This window comes from Nicotiana tabacum, chromosome 21, assembly GCF_000715075.1.
Source record: "Nicotiana tabacum cultivar K326 chromosome 21, ASM71507v2, whole genome shotgun sequence".
NCBI lineage: Eukaryota > Viridiplantae > Streptophyta > Magnoliopsida > Solanales > Solanaceae > Nicotiana > Nicotiana tabacum.
Window position 1 is genome coordinate 72,416,568 of NC_134100.1, and position 14,158 is coordinate 72,430,725.

The 14,158-nt window shown below is 34.2% G+C and overlaps 1 protein-coding gene across 2 annotated transcripts; it reads left to right on the top strand.

The window, feature by feature from the left end:
* The first annotated feature begins 652 nt into the window (after positions 1-652).
* On the top strand, positions 653-11,994 carry LOC107794485 (putative LRR receptor-like serine/threonine-protein kinase At1g53440). Of its 2 annotated transcripts, XM_016616979.2 has the most exons (25): positions 653-789; positions 878-1,038; positions 3,194-3,371; positions 4,742-4,813; positions 5,488-5,556; positions 5,659-5,730; positions 5,823-5,894; positions 6,167-6,238; positions 6,319-6,390; positions 6,523-6,594; positions 6,707-6,778; positions 6,871-6,942; positions 7,625-7,693; positions 7,794-7,859; positions 8,039-8,098; positions 8,204-8,242; positions 8,334-8,383; positions 8,586-8,956; positions 9,160-9,358; positions 9,434-9,571; positions 9,917-10,035; positions 10,230-10,440; positions 10,531-10,768; positions 11,039-11,189; positions 11,441-11,994. In XM_016616979.2, the coding sequence occupies exons 2-25, from the start codon at positions 933-935 to the stop codon at positions 11,849-11,851; spliced, it is 3,051 nt and encodes a 1,016-aa protein (XP_016472465.1). In that variant the 5' UTR covers positions 653-789; positions 878-932; the 3' UTR covers positions 11,852-11,994. The 2 variants fall into 2 exon arrangements, with proteins under 2 accessions (XP_016472465.1, XP_075097742.1); XM_075241641.1 differs by having other exon boundaries at positions 9,160-9,571.
* Positions 11,995-14,158: the final 2,164 nt, after the last annotated feature.

Consider the following 14,158-nt stretch of genomic DNA (forward strand, 5'->3'; position numbering starts at 1 on the left):
TGAATCTATTGGTAATATAGATTCCATAGACCTTTCTGAACTCAACTAGCTTTTGTGGGAGAAATAGCTAGTTGCAAATAGTAAAATAGTAATTTAAAAAATATAAAGCAAAATATTATGCTTTGAAAGAAACAACAAACCGACTTTCTTTTTTTCCCGGATTTGCACATAAAAATCTTACATTGAATATAAGCATTCCATCGACTTCATATCCGAGACTCAAATTCTAGAATTTTAAGTGAAAATAAAAATATGCAATAATGGAAATGAAGTACTTAGAATCAGTAGAATTCCAAAATTACGGGAACCATGGTTTCACGCCGGGAGAACAAGATTCAGATTAAAATATTACCACTTCATCACTATTGATAACAAACCGACAATTTCATAGATGATACTAATTGATACACCCCCTTGATCTATATGGTTGTCTTTTAATTAAAAAAACTATAGAAATCTTATCTTAAAATAATTTGACGTTGACTTCTTATTAGAATTCGAAATAATAAAAGGAAAACGCTTTACGCTAGCAGAAAATTAAAAGCTAAAGAAAAAAGGAGCTTCAGAAAAAAAGAAAGGAGGACCTTTGGACGGAGACCAGAGGAGTCGACATCAAAAACATTTTTAAATAAAAAGACCATTAAATACCTAAAACTCATTCCTTCTTTCCATTTCTGCGAACACTACTTATCTCTTCCTTTCTCCATTCCCGCCTATAATTCAAGGATTGAACCCGTAACCACCTCCCGTTGATCCTATCAGACGACTAATTACAGATTCTCACTTATGGTTAGTTCCTATCCTTTTATGTGTTACTATAATTTACTCAAGTTAAACTATGAGAACAACTTGTTTAATTGTGTTTTCCTTTTTGCAGCATTTGTGCTTAAGGGCCTAAAACTTGATATTGAGCAATAAGACGAGAAAATCAAATGGATGCATGTATCAAATTTTGTGCTTTGTTTGTGTATCTATCTCTGGCTTTGAGTTGCTTCTCTCCTTTGGGATCTGTCTCTCAACTTTTGCCTGCAGAGGAAGGTAGTTATATTTTCTCTCCTTTGACGGTTTCTGCAAAATATTAGTACTATAATTGTTCTTTTTTCTTCCTCTTCTTATCTATAAATTAAACACGCTCTTTTCTTCTCTTTGATTTTCATCCCCATACATTGATGATCTGTGTTTGTTCTTGTGCATACTGCGTTTCCTTTTTTATTTTCGTCTTTAAATTTGTTTTCTGAAAGCTAAAACTGTTTTCCTGTTCCAGATTGATTCAAATGTGGTTGCCTTTCGTGCTATCCATGTCTGCTTTTTCTTTTTCCTTTTTTTTCTTCCCTTTTTTTTTGTTTCGTTTGGTTTTTGTTACTGTTGTGGTGTGCGGATATTTTGTTTGTTTGTGTTCTTTGATTTTTCAATATTGGTTAATATCTAGCTAATAAAGTGGTCTTGCATAATGAAAGAATATCCTGTCCAGACCTTTTCGTTCATTATTATTCTATTATGAGTTTATGTTCTCTGCGGTAGAAATATAAAAAGTAAATAGTTTTACATTATAAGAATAAGTTGACATATATTTACTGGAAAATTTGTCTGATATTATAACCTAGAAAGCAAAATAATAATTAAATTACAATAATAATATAAAAAATTATAATATAACTTAACCTTTTTCATTGAAGTGATGGCCGCGTTGAATGTCTTACTGTAAAGGGTCAATTACATGCGTATTTTTCTATTGTGAGATGCTAATCACCTTGCATTTAACATGTTTTTTGTTGATTTTTTAATGGTTAATTGATTCCTTTTCTCCCCCCCCTTCCCCTCAACCCCAAAGCGAAATTTACTGCTTTCAACATCTCTGCGCGTCAGACAAAAACAAAACAATTACTCCCTAATTTCAAATATCGATTATTTTAATAAATTGAATTTGTTTTAAGATATTTGACGCTTTTAAAAAAAATTATTAGCTCATTTGATCGACTTCTAATTAGTGAAATATTAATCAAGTAACTTTTAAGGAGGAGAGATAAATGATAGTTTAAATAAATACTTTTATTATTAAAACTATAAAATTCTTTCTTAATGAGAGCACAAAAATCATATTTAAAGATATAGTATATATTATGAGTACGTGTTTATCACGTAGAACTATGTATATGTATGTACTATAAAATTAGAAAAACGAAAAACGTGTATATTTTAAGAGGTGCGCCTGTTCCCTTTGGATCATGTATGTCTTATAGGCTGAAATTAAGTCAAATACTCCATTCGGTCCACTTTGTAATTTTTTTATCTCTTTTTATGGTCCATAATATTTAATTTTTTCAGATATTAAGAGTGACTTCTTTCCAAAGTTGTCTTAGGAGTAAAAAGCCTTGAAGTAATTTGTTATATTTTTAATGAACAAATTAAGGTTAATACGGTTAATTTCATTATTAATTAATGTTTAAAAGGTAAATTTCTTAATATGTGTGAAAAGAACTAAAAAAATCGGAGGAAGTAACAGCTACCGACCAGTCTATCCTTCACCTTCTTCAATACCAGTGAGGGCTCAGTGCTATCATTCTGGGTATAGCCCAAAATGGCTTGCTTTTCTTATCTATATGCATTTTTCTGATACTAATTCACTATGATACGCTACATCATTTTAAATCATGCCAAGGTATTTGGCTAGTCCTAATCCCGAAAATTGTGAAATCTAAGTGTCCGATATTCTTGAATTTTTGGCACGAAATTCTATGCTATAGTGGTCGGGCTTCTAGCAATGATGCTTTATCAAAGGGTGTGATGGAATAGACGATATTCTTCTATTCTTAACTAAAGATTTTAAATTTGAGCCTTGGGAATGAAAAAAATTCGTATAGCGCTTTCATTTTTAATATTTTCTGGGACGCTAATTAATCTAGATTAGTCAGATTAGTGAATAATAAATATCAGATAATTACAAAAAGGAAAATAAAAAAATAAAATTTATACTCTAGGCAAGACTTATTCTATTGTACATATATTCTTTTCAAGACTATCCATTCTACGTCGGAGCATCAAACAACAGTAATAATCACAAACATGATCGATGCTTTATATGTAAACTAATCCAATGTTACCCTGGTAACTTTACTTGAGGTGCAAGAATTTGCTCTTCAATATCATCTGGATATTGTAACGATTGAAATATAATTTAACTTTGATGTCACAGTTAAAGTTCTGGAAACAATATCAATGAAACTTCAGAACACAACTTGGAACGTCAGCAGAGCCTCTTGCAATGAGGGGAGAGGTTTCAACGTGACAGATCCTGCTTTTAATAAAATTCTCAGCAATGTAACATGCGACTGCTCATTCAATGACAGCTCAGTTTGCCATGTGGTGACCATGTAAGCGCTCCTTCTTTATACGTTGAATCATATCTTAATATGTGAATTATGCTACAAGGAAGACTCATTATTGTAAGTATTTCAAGGTTGCAAAGATTTTCTTCTGTTATTTATATATATGAAGAAAGAAAAGTGCTGTATGTCCATTTAATCGAGTTTAAGTTGTGTGCAGTGATTTTATATATATATATATATATATATATATATATATATATATATATATATATTTATATTATTAGATTATATTGACCTATTATGACATAGTATCACTTATTTGGCCTTTTTCGTTCGACAAGTATCTTAATATTTATTTTTTCTAATTCTCGAAATACTCTTTTCCTAGATAAAATTCTTAATTCCATCTCCATTTCATTTTCATTGTCGTTCTTCTCCTCGAGAAAATACTTTTAAACTTTTTTTGGTAAATAACTTTATTTAGTCATTTTAAGAGAAATTATTTTTCAATGTTATTTTACCAAACATATTAATGGCTTATTATCAGTTTAAGTAATGCTTTTCAGCACTTAATGCTCGTCAACTACTTCAATCGTGGCTCTATATTTCCCTATTAAAGTACTATTTGGACACTAATCTATATTGGCGTTTTAATTTCTTTCTTACCTCAAAGGAGAAAGATATTTTTGATTGATCAACTGCACTTGTTACTGGCATTCAAAAACTTGACATTTAGCATTGTGGCCGACGTAATAGGGTGTAAAGAGCGTCCAAGAACAATGACTTCTTGTGAATTATATCCCTTTGAGTCTTATAACAATAACAAATCAGTGTAATCCTATAAGTGAGATGTAAAAATGGTAGTGTGTACGTAGACTTTACCCTATCTTTAAGAAGGCAGAGTGAGTGTTTCCAGAAGACCCTCGATTTAGGCAAGATAAAAGGAAGGGCAACAACAAACACATTAATAAAAAAATCGAAGCGAAAATACAAAACTAATACTAGTTAATGCAATCAAAAAATCGAAACGAAAGTAATTACAAGTAATAATAGAAGTCATGGGAGTACGAAAAACACAAATGACACTAAGTCATGTACTAAAGCTACTGTGCTACCTAACCATTTATCTTTATTCTCAACCTGCATAACTTCCTATCCATGATCATGTTCTCAGTAAGTTGGAGCAACGCCATATCTTGCGTAATCACCTCTTCCCAATACTTTTTCGGCCGGTCTCTACCTATCCTTAGGCCCTTCAAAACCAACCTCTCACGCCTTCTCACCGGTGCATTTGTGCCTCTCCTCTTCACAATATTTAAAGTTTAAACCCTGTTATTTTTTTTCCTAGCTAAACTCCTCTACCGTTAGGTGTTAATAAATATTTTTGATTTTCTCTCCTGTTTTTGTTGATACAGCCAATTGAAGGGTCGTAATTTGACAGGAATTCTACCTCCTGAATTTGCAGAGCTTATTCATCTGCGAGAATTGTGAGTATCAGTTAATTCCATAACATTATTTTGATTATAGTTTTCTCTGCATTCAGTCATAGGATAAGTTATTTTATTTTATTTCTCGTAGCTTTAAAATTCAAATTTCCACTGCATCAATGTAACACAATGACAATTAGTTAGTGGTTGGTTCCTTGAGCCTAATTGATGATGGGACCTATCTTTCGTGTTGATATTTTGATGTAATGAGCTTTTTTGGGTGAATAATTATGGCCAGAAAGTTAATAGGAAAACAAACACAGGATTACTCTCATTTGTTTTCACAGATAAATTTGAAAATTTTATGTAAGCAAACATACAGAGAGTGGCATGTATTATGAAAGAATGGAATTTTACCAATATAATTGCTTAAAATTAGGGTATTTCTGAACAGAAATCCACTTGGTTAAATCTCTATTGGAATACTTTTGGAATTTTCCTGAGGCAAACTATCAAAATTTTGCCTTGTAAACTCTTGAATACAGAAACTGTCATGTGTTGTTATTCAATTTTTGTACAAATCATAACAGTGACAAGTTCATTGTTTGTTGCTTTATATGCAACAAAGTCTATTGAGTTGTGTAAACCATAGACTTAAAAAGTGTGAAATCTGAAAGTTTAAACTGGACCATAACATGCAAAATTGGAGTCTCAATTAATTTTTGCATTTTCAGAGATCTGTCTCGCAATTTCTTAAATGGATCGATTCCCTCAAGCTATGGCAAGCTTCGTGTCACTATTCTGTAAGTTTGTTTTCCCTTTGATCTTTCTACAAAGTTTCAGTGAAGAAGTTTTTCTTTTCCTTTTTTTTTTCTTACATTTTGGTCAAACTCATAAATATATAGGTCGTTGTTGGGTAACCGTATCAGTGGTGTGATTCCCAAGGAATTAGGTGATATTGACACACTGGAAGAACTGTAAGTAAAAGATATTGCATAGTTTCTTTTATATTTCTACATACTTTGGTTGTACCTAATTGGATGTCACATTCATGAAATGGAATTTTCAGAAATCTGGAAAATAATCTACTTGAAGGACCTCTTCCTCCAAACCTTGGTAGTTTGAGCCGCCTGAGTAAAATGTAAGTCATAGTAATCAGATATTCAATGTCTATTATCTACTTATTATTACTCTTCTTCCAAAATATTTGGCACTTTTCGCTTCTCGATATTCATACTAAAATATATAGTTTCTTAAGATTTAAGTTTTGGTATAAAGAAAGAGTTAATCTGGTCCGATTTAGCTCCAAAATTTGGTCAAATTGACTCAACAATAAGCAAAATGTGCCAAACAAATCGGAACGAATGGTGTGATTTTTCAGTTATCATGGTTAATTGAAGGAGCATTTTGCAGGTTTCTTACTGCCAATAATCTCACAGGAACTATACCTGAGAACTTCAGAAATCTTAAGAACTTGACAGAATTGTAAGTAAGAAATTTTAGAAGCACATCTGCCTTTTGTGTTTTCTATCTCTTAAGTCTTTAACTCTTTAGTCTGTTTGCAGTAGGATAGATGGGAATAGAATATCTGGAACCATACCAGATTTTATTGGCAATTGGACCAAAATGGACAGATTGTGAGTATGCATCTAATAGTAGCAAATCTTGATGCAATTTTCTTCTCCATGAAGAATTCTAAACTTTAGACCAACAAAAATATGGTAGCATACATAGTATATAATTGCGATTATCATGAAACTTTTTTGCAGAGACATACAAGGAACGTTAATGGAGGGACCTATTCCTTCTACAATATCCCAGTTGAAAAACATAACCGAGTTGTAAGTTCGCACTTCTCTGCTTTTTATAGTCGCATAACTGTTAAATTCACTTTTATAAGAAAGGATATAGGGCTATTATAGTGGAAGTTCTCATGTGCATTGTTATTGTCAGGAGAATATCTGATTTGAGAGGAAAACAAATGCGATTCCCAAATCTTCAAGGCATCACTCAAATGAAAAGGCTGTGAGTAGTATATGCTTGTAGTTGGAAAATTAGCAATTACATCTGTTCATCATAATTTCTTACGGTTCTCTAATTTGACTTTATTGATGCAGGATTTTGAGAAATTGCTCAATTTTTGGTCCAATTCCGGGATACTTAAGTGACATGAAGGATTTGAAACTTTTGTAAGTTTGTTTTCTTTTTATTTTTTAATCATTCTGTTTATTATTTCATGGGAAACTTTTTCTCTAGCAAGTACAGTGTTTTGGCTCTTTACATTTTAGTTTGTCAGGAGTACTAGAACATAGAAGTCTAGGTGAGATGTATTCGGAGATGACATAGATTTTGATGATTCTCAGCTATGATTATACTTGAATAGCAAATATTCTTGTGTTGACTGCCTCTTCTTTATCTTTTCAAAAGTTGGAATTTATAAGATATTAATATTACTCTTCTATCTAATTGCGAATACGACTGCCAAGTTTAACATTAGACTTGGAGATTGTTGTACAAGATTTGTTGATTGACTAGTCAGAACAAATAAGACGCTTTCTATATTCATATCAAGGTCTAAACTCTAAATTGAAAAGGTGATGTAACAGGATGCAGTTTTTCTTGTTTGCCGTCTTCTCTTTTTGCAACGGTGTGTATACTTTCATCGAATTTCGTAAATTTTTAATCTGCATATAATACAAACCCAAAATCACCCTTCATAGTATAAAAGGAAATTCTTCTACATACCAACGTTTTCCTCTTAGTTGCATGATGGAGTACAGATTGTCACTAATTGTTCGGATACCAAAGTGGTTCAGTTTTCTGTCCGGTTTGATGCTGATCCTGCCTCTGATAAGTGTTATTTATTTGCAGGGATCTGAGCAACAACATGCTGAATGGTACAATCCTAAATACATTGGGGCAGGTGAATTATGATAACATGTAGGTACCCTTACAAGTTGAAGCTTAAATCTTGTACATGCTTCTCTCCCTCAAAGTTTTCGTTCATTTATAACAAGCAACAGTTTTATCTGCGATGTAGGTTTCTTTCTCACAACACATTAAGCGGAGCAATTCCCAGCTGGATATTGGATAGTAAAGAGAACATGTTGGTATTTGCTCTAGTTTGTTTCTTTTTCTGCATTTTAGTAGTAAAGTTTGGTTAATATTGTAGCTAGTAATGCATTGTAGCATGCTACACCAAACTTTTTGCTTGGTGCAAGAATGCATTTACAAGAATTTGGTGTCTATTGAGTTCATGACAATGATCATCTTATTTTTATACAGCGATATATCATACAACAATTTCACACCAACATCTGCTACAGGATGCCAGTCCTCTACCATGTGAGCTTTATTCCTCTTTTTTTGGGTTCATATATTATTTCTGTTTGTTAAGTGAAAATTTTGGTCCTATAATTACATCACTTACAAACCTTCGTTCTTCTGCAGAAACTTAGTCTCCAGCTATTCAAATGCAATGACCAACTCGTAAGTCCTAAATGTTGTCTTATGCATCAGGTTGCTAGTTTATATGATGCTTTCTGTCTAATTATGTGGCTTAATCTATTGGAAATTTCAGGAGTGCCTGGTGTTCCAAGAAAGACCTCCCTTGTCCCGCAGAAGCTAAACGTAAGAGTTACAGCCTATTAACCATATTTTTTTATAATCCAAATTTCTTAACTTGGCCCTTGAGAGGGCCTGAAGTAGCATTGCGTATTGTTTACCCCTGAACCAACCCTTGGAGTGGCAATTTATGTACTTTAATTATCTTTGGAGTTAAGAGAGAATTTCAGAACCCTTCTTTATGCCCCGCTCTTTATGTCATCTGCAGATCATTCGCTTTTCATAAACTGTGGAGGAAGTAGTACTAATTTTGAGGGAAATGAATATGAGGAGGACTTGACCAATAGAGGTCCATCATATTTTTTTGTGTCCTCCTCCGATAGATGGGCTTTCAGCAGTTCAGGAGTGTACACGGGTTTTCAAGATGCCAGTTATATTGCAACAAATACATTTTCACTGAACGTGGCTGGTGCTGAGTTTTACAAGACAGCACGCCTTGCCCCTACTTCTCTCAAATATTATGGGCTTTGCCTGCGACAAGGTAGCTACAAAGTGCGCCTTCACTTTGCTGAAATAATGTTTTCTAATGACTCCACATATAGCAGCCTCGGAAGGAGGATATTTGATGTATCAATACAAGTAAGTGGAAACCTAACCTCTTCTGTAAATATGTAACTTAACTATTGATTCACTCAGTTCTGATATGATTTGGTAACTTCTTGGATTAGGCTAGAAGGTACTTGAGTGTTGATTTACTGAGTTCTGATAAGATTTTAAACTTATTGGTATGCAAGGTACCAATCTATTGGAGATAATGCAGTATATTTTGATTTCTTACACAGGGAAATGTAGTTTTGAAGGACTTCAACATTATGGAGGAAGCTAAGGGTGTTGGGAAAGGAATTACCATGGACTTTAAAGATGTTTTCGTTAATGGTAGCACTCTGGAGATTCACTTGTATTGGACGGGGAAGGGGACCACCGCTATTCCTGACAGAGGTGTATATGGACCTCTGATTTCAGCTATCACAGTGACACCAAGTCAGTATATCTCTGCCTATAGACTTTATCTTCCCAAAATTTTATCTTCAATGAAATCCCACTTTCTTCTTGCAGACTATAATATTGATACAGGCCGGTTACATGTCGGAGCTGTTATTGGCATTGTACTTGGTTCAATTGTGGTGCTTCTGATAATTGTGGTTGTTCTGTGGAAGAAAGGCATTTTTGGAGGGCAAAATAAGGAAGAAATAGGTACTACATACGTCAAAGCATTTATTCACTCTCTACATGCTTAAACAAATGGAAATGGAGGAGCTACAACGACAAAAACTTCGTATTCCTTGTTATGGTCTGAAACTATTTGATAGTATAGCGATATTTCTGTTATGATAATCTAGTCGCTTCATACAAATTAATCATCTGCCTTTAATTGATCAGCATTGAGACGATTGTTTTGTTGGTGGATCGACATCATGCCATATATCATAAATAGTTAGCACACAGCAAAATCTTCATGACTGATTAATCTGTCTTCATCATACAGATGTTTTAGGAGATCTTTATGTACTGACGTTTGTAGTATTCTTCTTGTTACAGAACTCAGAGCCCTTGATTTACAAACAGGTCATTTTAGACTTAGACAAATTAAAGCTGCTACAAATAACTTTGATCCCGCCAACAAAATTGGTGAAGGAGGGTTTGGACCAGTTTACAAGGTAGCTACTCTCACTATCTCTATCAATACTGATTTTGTGGTAGGACAACTTGCAGTTCTGTGGCCATACTTCCCATTGCTTATGCTTGATGTTGTGTTTATAGGAAAATACAGTAGTGCTGAATAGTTAAGTAGCAACATTCTTTTGTCTGTAATATGATGATTGTGAACTAATCCTAATCCTGCTGTCTGTAGGGTGTACTTGCAGATGGTGCAATAATAGCTGTTAAGCAGCTCTCTTCCAAGTCGAAGCAAGGAAATCGTGAATTTGTCAACGAGATAGGCATGATTTCAGCTCTACACCACCCAAACCTTGTGAGGCTTTATGGCTGTTGTATAGAAGGGAACCAATTATTGGTGATATACGAATACATGGAAAACAACTGTCTTGCTCGAGCTCTTTTTGGTAAAGCTTTGAAACATCATTTTTAAAATCATTAATCATCGCAATGATATTTTATGCCACCCTATATTCCTCTATTTCTCCTTTTCTTAGGCCGTGACGACCAGAGGTTGAACCTAGACTGGCCAACCAGAAAAAGGATATGCTTAGGAATAGCAAGAGGGTTAGCTTACCTGCATGAAGAATCAGCATTGAAAATTGTTCACAGAGATATAAAGGCAACCAATGTGCTTCTTGATAAAGATCTGAGTGCTAAGATTTCAGATTTTGGATTGGCAAAACTAGATGAAGAAGAGAACACTCATATTAGCACCCGAATTGCTGGAACAGTGTGAGTGAGCCTTCTTATCCTCACTTTCATTGTACTTTGTCTAGATATAATCCTCTCTTTGTTTAGAAACAATAAAGAGCATATATCAGTTTGAAAAAGAAATCCTGTAACAGTAGTGAACTCTTCTGACTTTGAGGCACAACTAAACACCTCAAAAGTTCTTGCTACATGCAATGAGAGAGTAACAGTTCTGTGCATTTGAATTTTGTACTTCGTCGCAGTAACATGGTTACTAGGAAGTATCTTACTTTTCTTTTTCCTGTTTGTTAGAGGTTATATGGCTCCCGAGTATGCAATGAGAGGCTACTTGACAGATAAAGCTGATGTTTATAGCTTTGGAGTTGTTGCATTAGAGATTGTCAGTGGGAAAAGCAACACAAACTACAGGCCAAAAGAGGAATTTGTTTACCTTCTTGACTGGGTAAATCGTCAAACTTATTCATCATAAATCTTCCATGTATATTTTTGATTAATTGCAATCTGGATTTTCTTTGATATCTCCATTTCTCATTCCTACTGGATGAGAAAGAAAATTTTAGAATCATAGTTCTTTCATTATTTCTACTCACATTCTTATTGATGCATTTTTGCACATCTTACTGTCTTTTCCTCCCTCATCTCCAATCTTTGTCTTGCTTTCGATAACAATTTTGTTTTCTATTTGGAGTGCAGGCTTACGTCCTACAGGAACAGGGAAATCTCTTAGAATTAGTGGATCCACGTCTCGGATCAAGTTACTCCAAAAAAGAGGTAATGCAGATGATAAATCTGGGTCTGTTGTGCACCAATCCCTCTCCCACTCTCAGGCCGTGCATGTCTTCTGTCGTGAGTATGCTCGAAGGAAAAGTTCCGGTGCAAGCACCACTAGTTAAGCGCACCACATCAGATGACCACATGAGATTCAAATCTTTTGAGAAACTATCACAAGACAGTCAAACACAGGTTTCAAGTTACTCTCAGGACAGTCAAGTGCAAAGTATGAATGCACCTTGGAGTGATTCCTCGGTCTCTGTCCCTGGTAAAGATGAAACTACTTCCACGAGAAGGCTTCTTCCAGATCTTTATGATGTAAACCTAGAATGATTGACGGATAATACTGCAGAATTTTAGAAGTAGCTTTTGATTTCGATCATGTAATTAAGCAACGATTTTTACGTGTTACAGAGGTCAAGATAAGTTTTGCTTGTTATATTGATTTCCTTCCTGCTGGAGATTGTGTTCTTACACCTCAATTTTGTATTCTCTTAGAAGTTCCAATTTCAACGAGCAGGCAGGCGTTACACTTTTGAACCTTTTTGACGGCACATTTTTGCCAATGACCATGACATAGATTTGTCCTTGCTATCTTAACATCCGATAAAAGTCGGATAACAACTTCTCCCTCCCTTTCAATTTAAATGTCTTAGTTTACTAGGCACGAGCTTTAAGAAAATATCGGGAATTTTTGAATTTTGTGGTCTTTAAATAATTATGTGTGTATGTACCAAAATGTCCTTTAAATCTTGTGGCCCTTAAACCTGCCATGTAGAATATTAGAGTTAAAGAGATACCAAATATTGAAAGAGTCATTCTTTTAGAAAAAAGGAAAGTACGACACTTAAATTGTGAAACAAAGGGAGTATTAATCTTTTAAAGGGTAACTTTCATGATCCTGATAGAACTGATGGCATTTTAGGTGTCGCTAGAAAAACAAATAAATTGTTCCTGATGGCATTTTAGGTGTCGCTAGAAAAATAAATAAATTGTTCCTTATAAATCAGTTAGTCTTGTCGTTAGAATTTTTTTTCAAAGGTGAGTCCCTCTTGTCACCTTTATTTTCATTGTCCAAATGTTTTACTCCACTAATCTTTTGTGATTACATGTATGGATATGAATCAAGATTTCGGACACACTTGATGACATTGATGAGATCATGGTTTGGCAAGATATGAATATATGTTTCTTTTCCATGTTTTCCAGTTTGAATTCATGCAAGATATATGATGAGAACACTAGAAAGGAGAAACCACAGAAATTAGCAATACAGGAGAAATAATTAAGCTATCCAATTAACCTGATGAAAATGCATGTGGCTAGCTGAAGAATTCTGTGGTAGAGTAGAGTGAAGAAAATGTTGATACTTGATATGCCAAAAGCGAGAAAGTATTGTCCTTCAAGAGGTTAAACAGACTTTTCATTTGATTAAACTCTAGTTTCTTTAGAACAATCTAATGGTAAATATACAGAGCTAAAGTCTGCAAGTTTTCTAAATTATTTCACCGAAAAGTTAAAAAATTTAGAGGCGCCATTTTCATGATGTAACGACCCAATAGGCTGTTTTGAGTACTAGCTCCTATTTCTGTGTTTTGAGACCTTATATAACTCAATTTGATGATTTATAACTTGCGTGCGTGGTCCGAGTCGTTTTCCAGAAAATTTATATGTGAAATTTCGAAGAAAATGTGATTTTTGACTTTAAATGTGGCTAGAGTTGACCACAGTCAACATTTTTGGTAAACGACCTCGGATCAGTGATTTGATGATTCTGGTGGGTTCATATGATGATTTCGGACTTATACGCATGTTTGGTTGGGGTTCCGAGTGACCCGAGGCCGATTCAACACTATATGTGAAGAAAATAAAAAAACTGAGTTTTGAACTTGAAAATCTTGAGTTTTAGTGATCGATTCTTGAATTTTGATATTATTTTAATGATTTGAATTTGCGAGCGAGTTTGTATGATGTTGTAACACTTGTGTGGATGTTCGGATTGGAGCTCGAGGGGCTCAGGTGAGTTTCGGATGCGTTGCAGATAGTTTTGGTATAGCTGATGAACAACTGGTGTTGCTGAACTGCAGGTCTCGCATTTGCGAGAACCTGTTCGCAAATATTGTAACGACCGTTTTGAGCTTTAGCGTTCTATTCGATTGTTTGAGACTGTGAGTAGCTTCATATTATGTATTATGACTTACGTGTATGGTTGGTTTCGATTTTAGAGCGGTTCAGGATTGATTTGGAAGAATGTTTCTCGTTTTAGAAGCTTTAAGTTGGAAGAGTTGACTAAAGTTTGACTTTTAGGTAAACGAACTCGGAATCGGGTTTTGATTATTCCGATAGGTTCATATGATGATTTTGAACTTGTGCGTATGTTCGAATTTGGTTTCGGAGGTTCCCAGAAGAATTCGACATTATTTGTCGAAAGTTGGCAATTTGAAGAACTTAAGAGTTCATAAGTTTGACCAAGAGTTGACTTTGATGTTATTGGATTACAATTGGTATTCCGAGACTTTGGATAGGTCTATATAGTTGAATTGAACTCATGTGCAAAGTTTGAAAGTAATTCGAAGTGTTTAAGTGTGATTCAGACACTCTTTTGAAAGAATGGAGATTTAACTTAAGAGAAGTTCTATT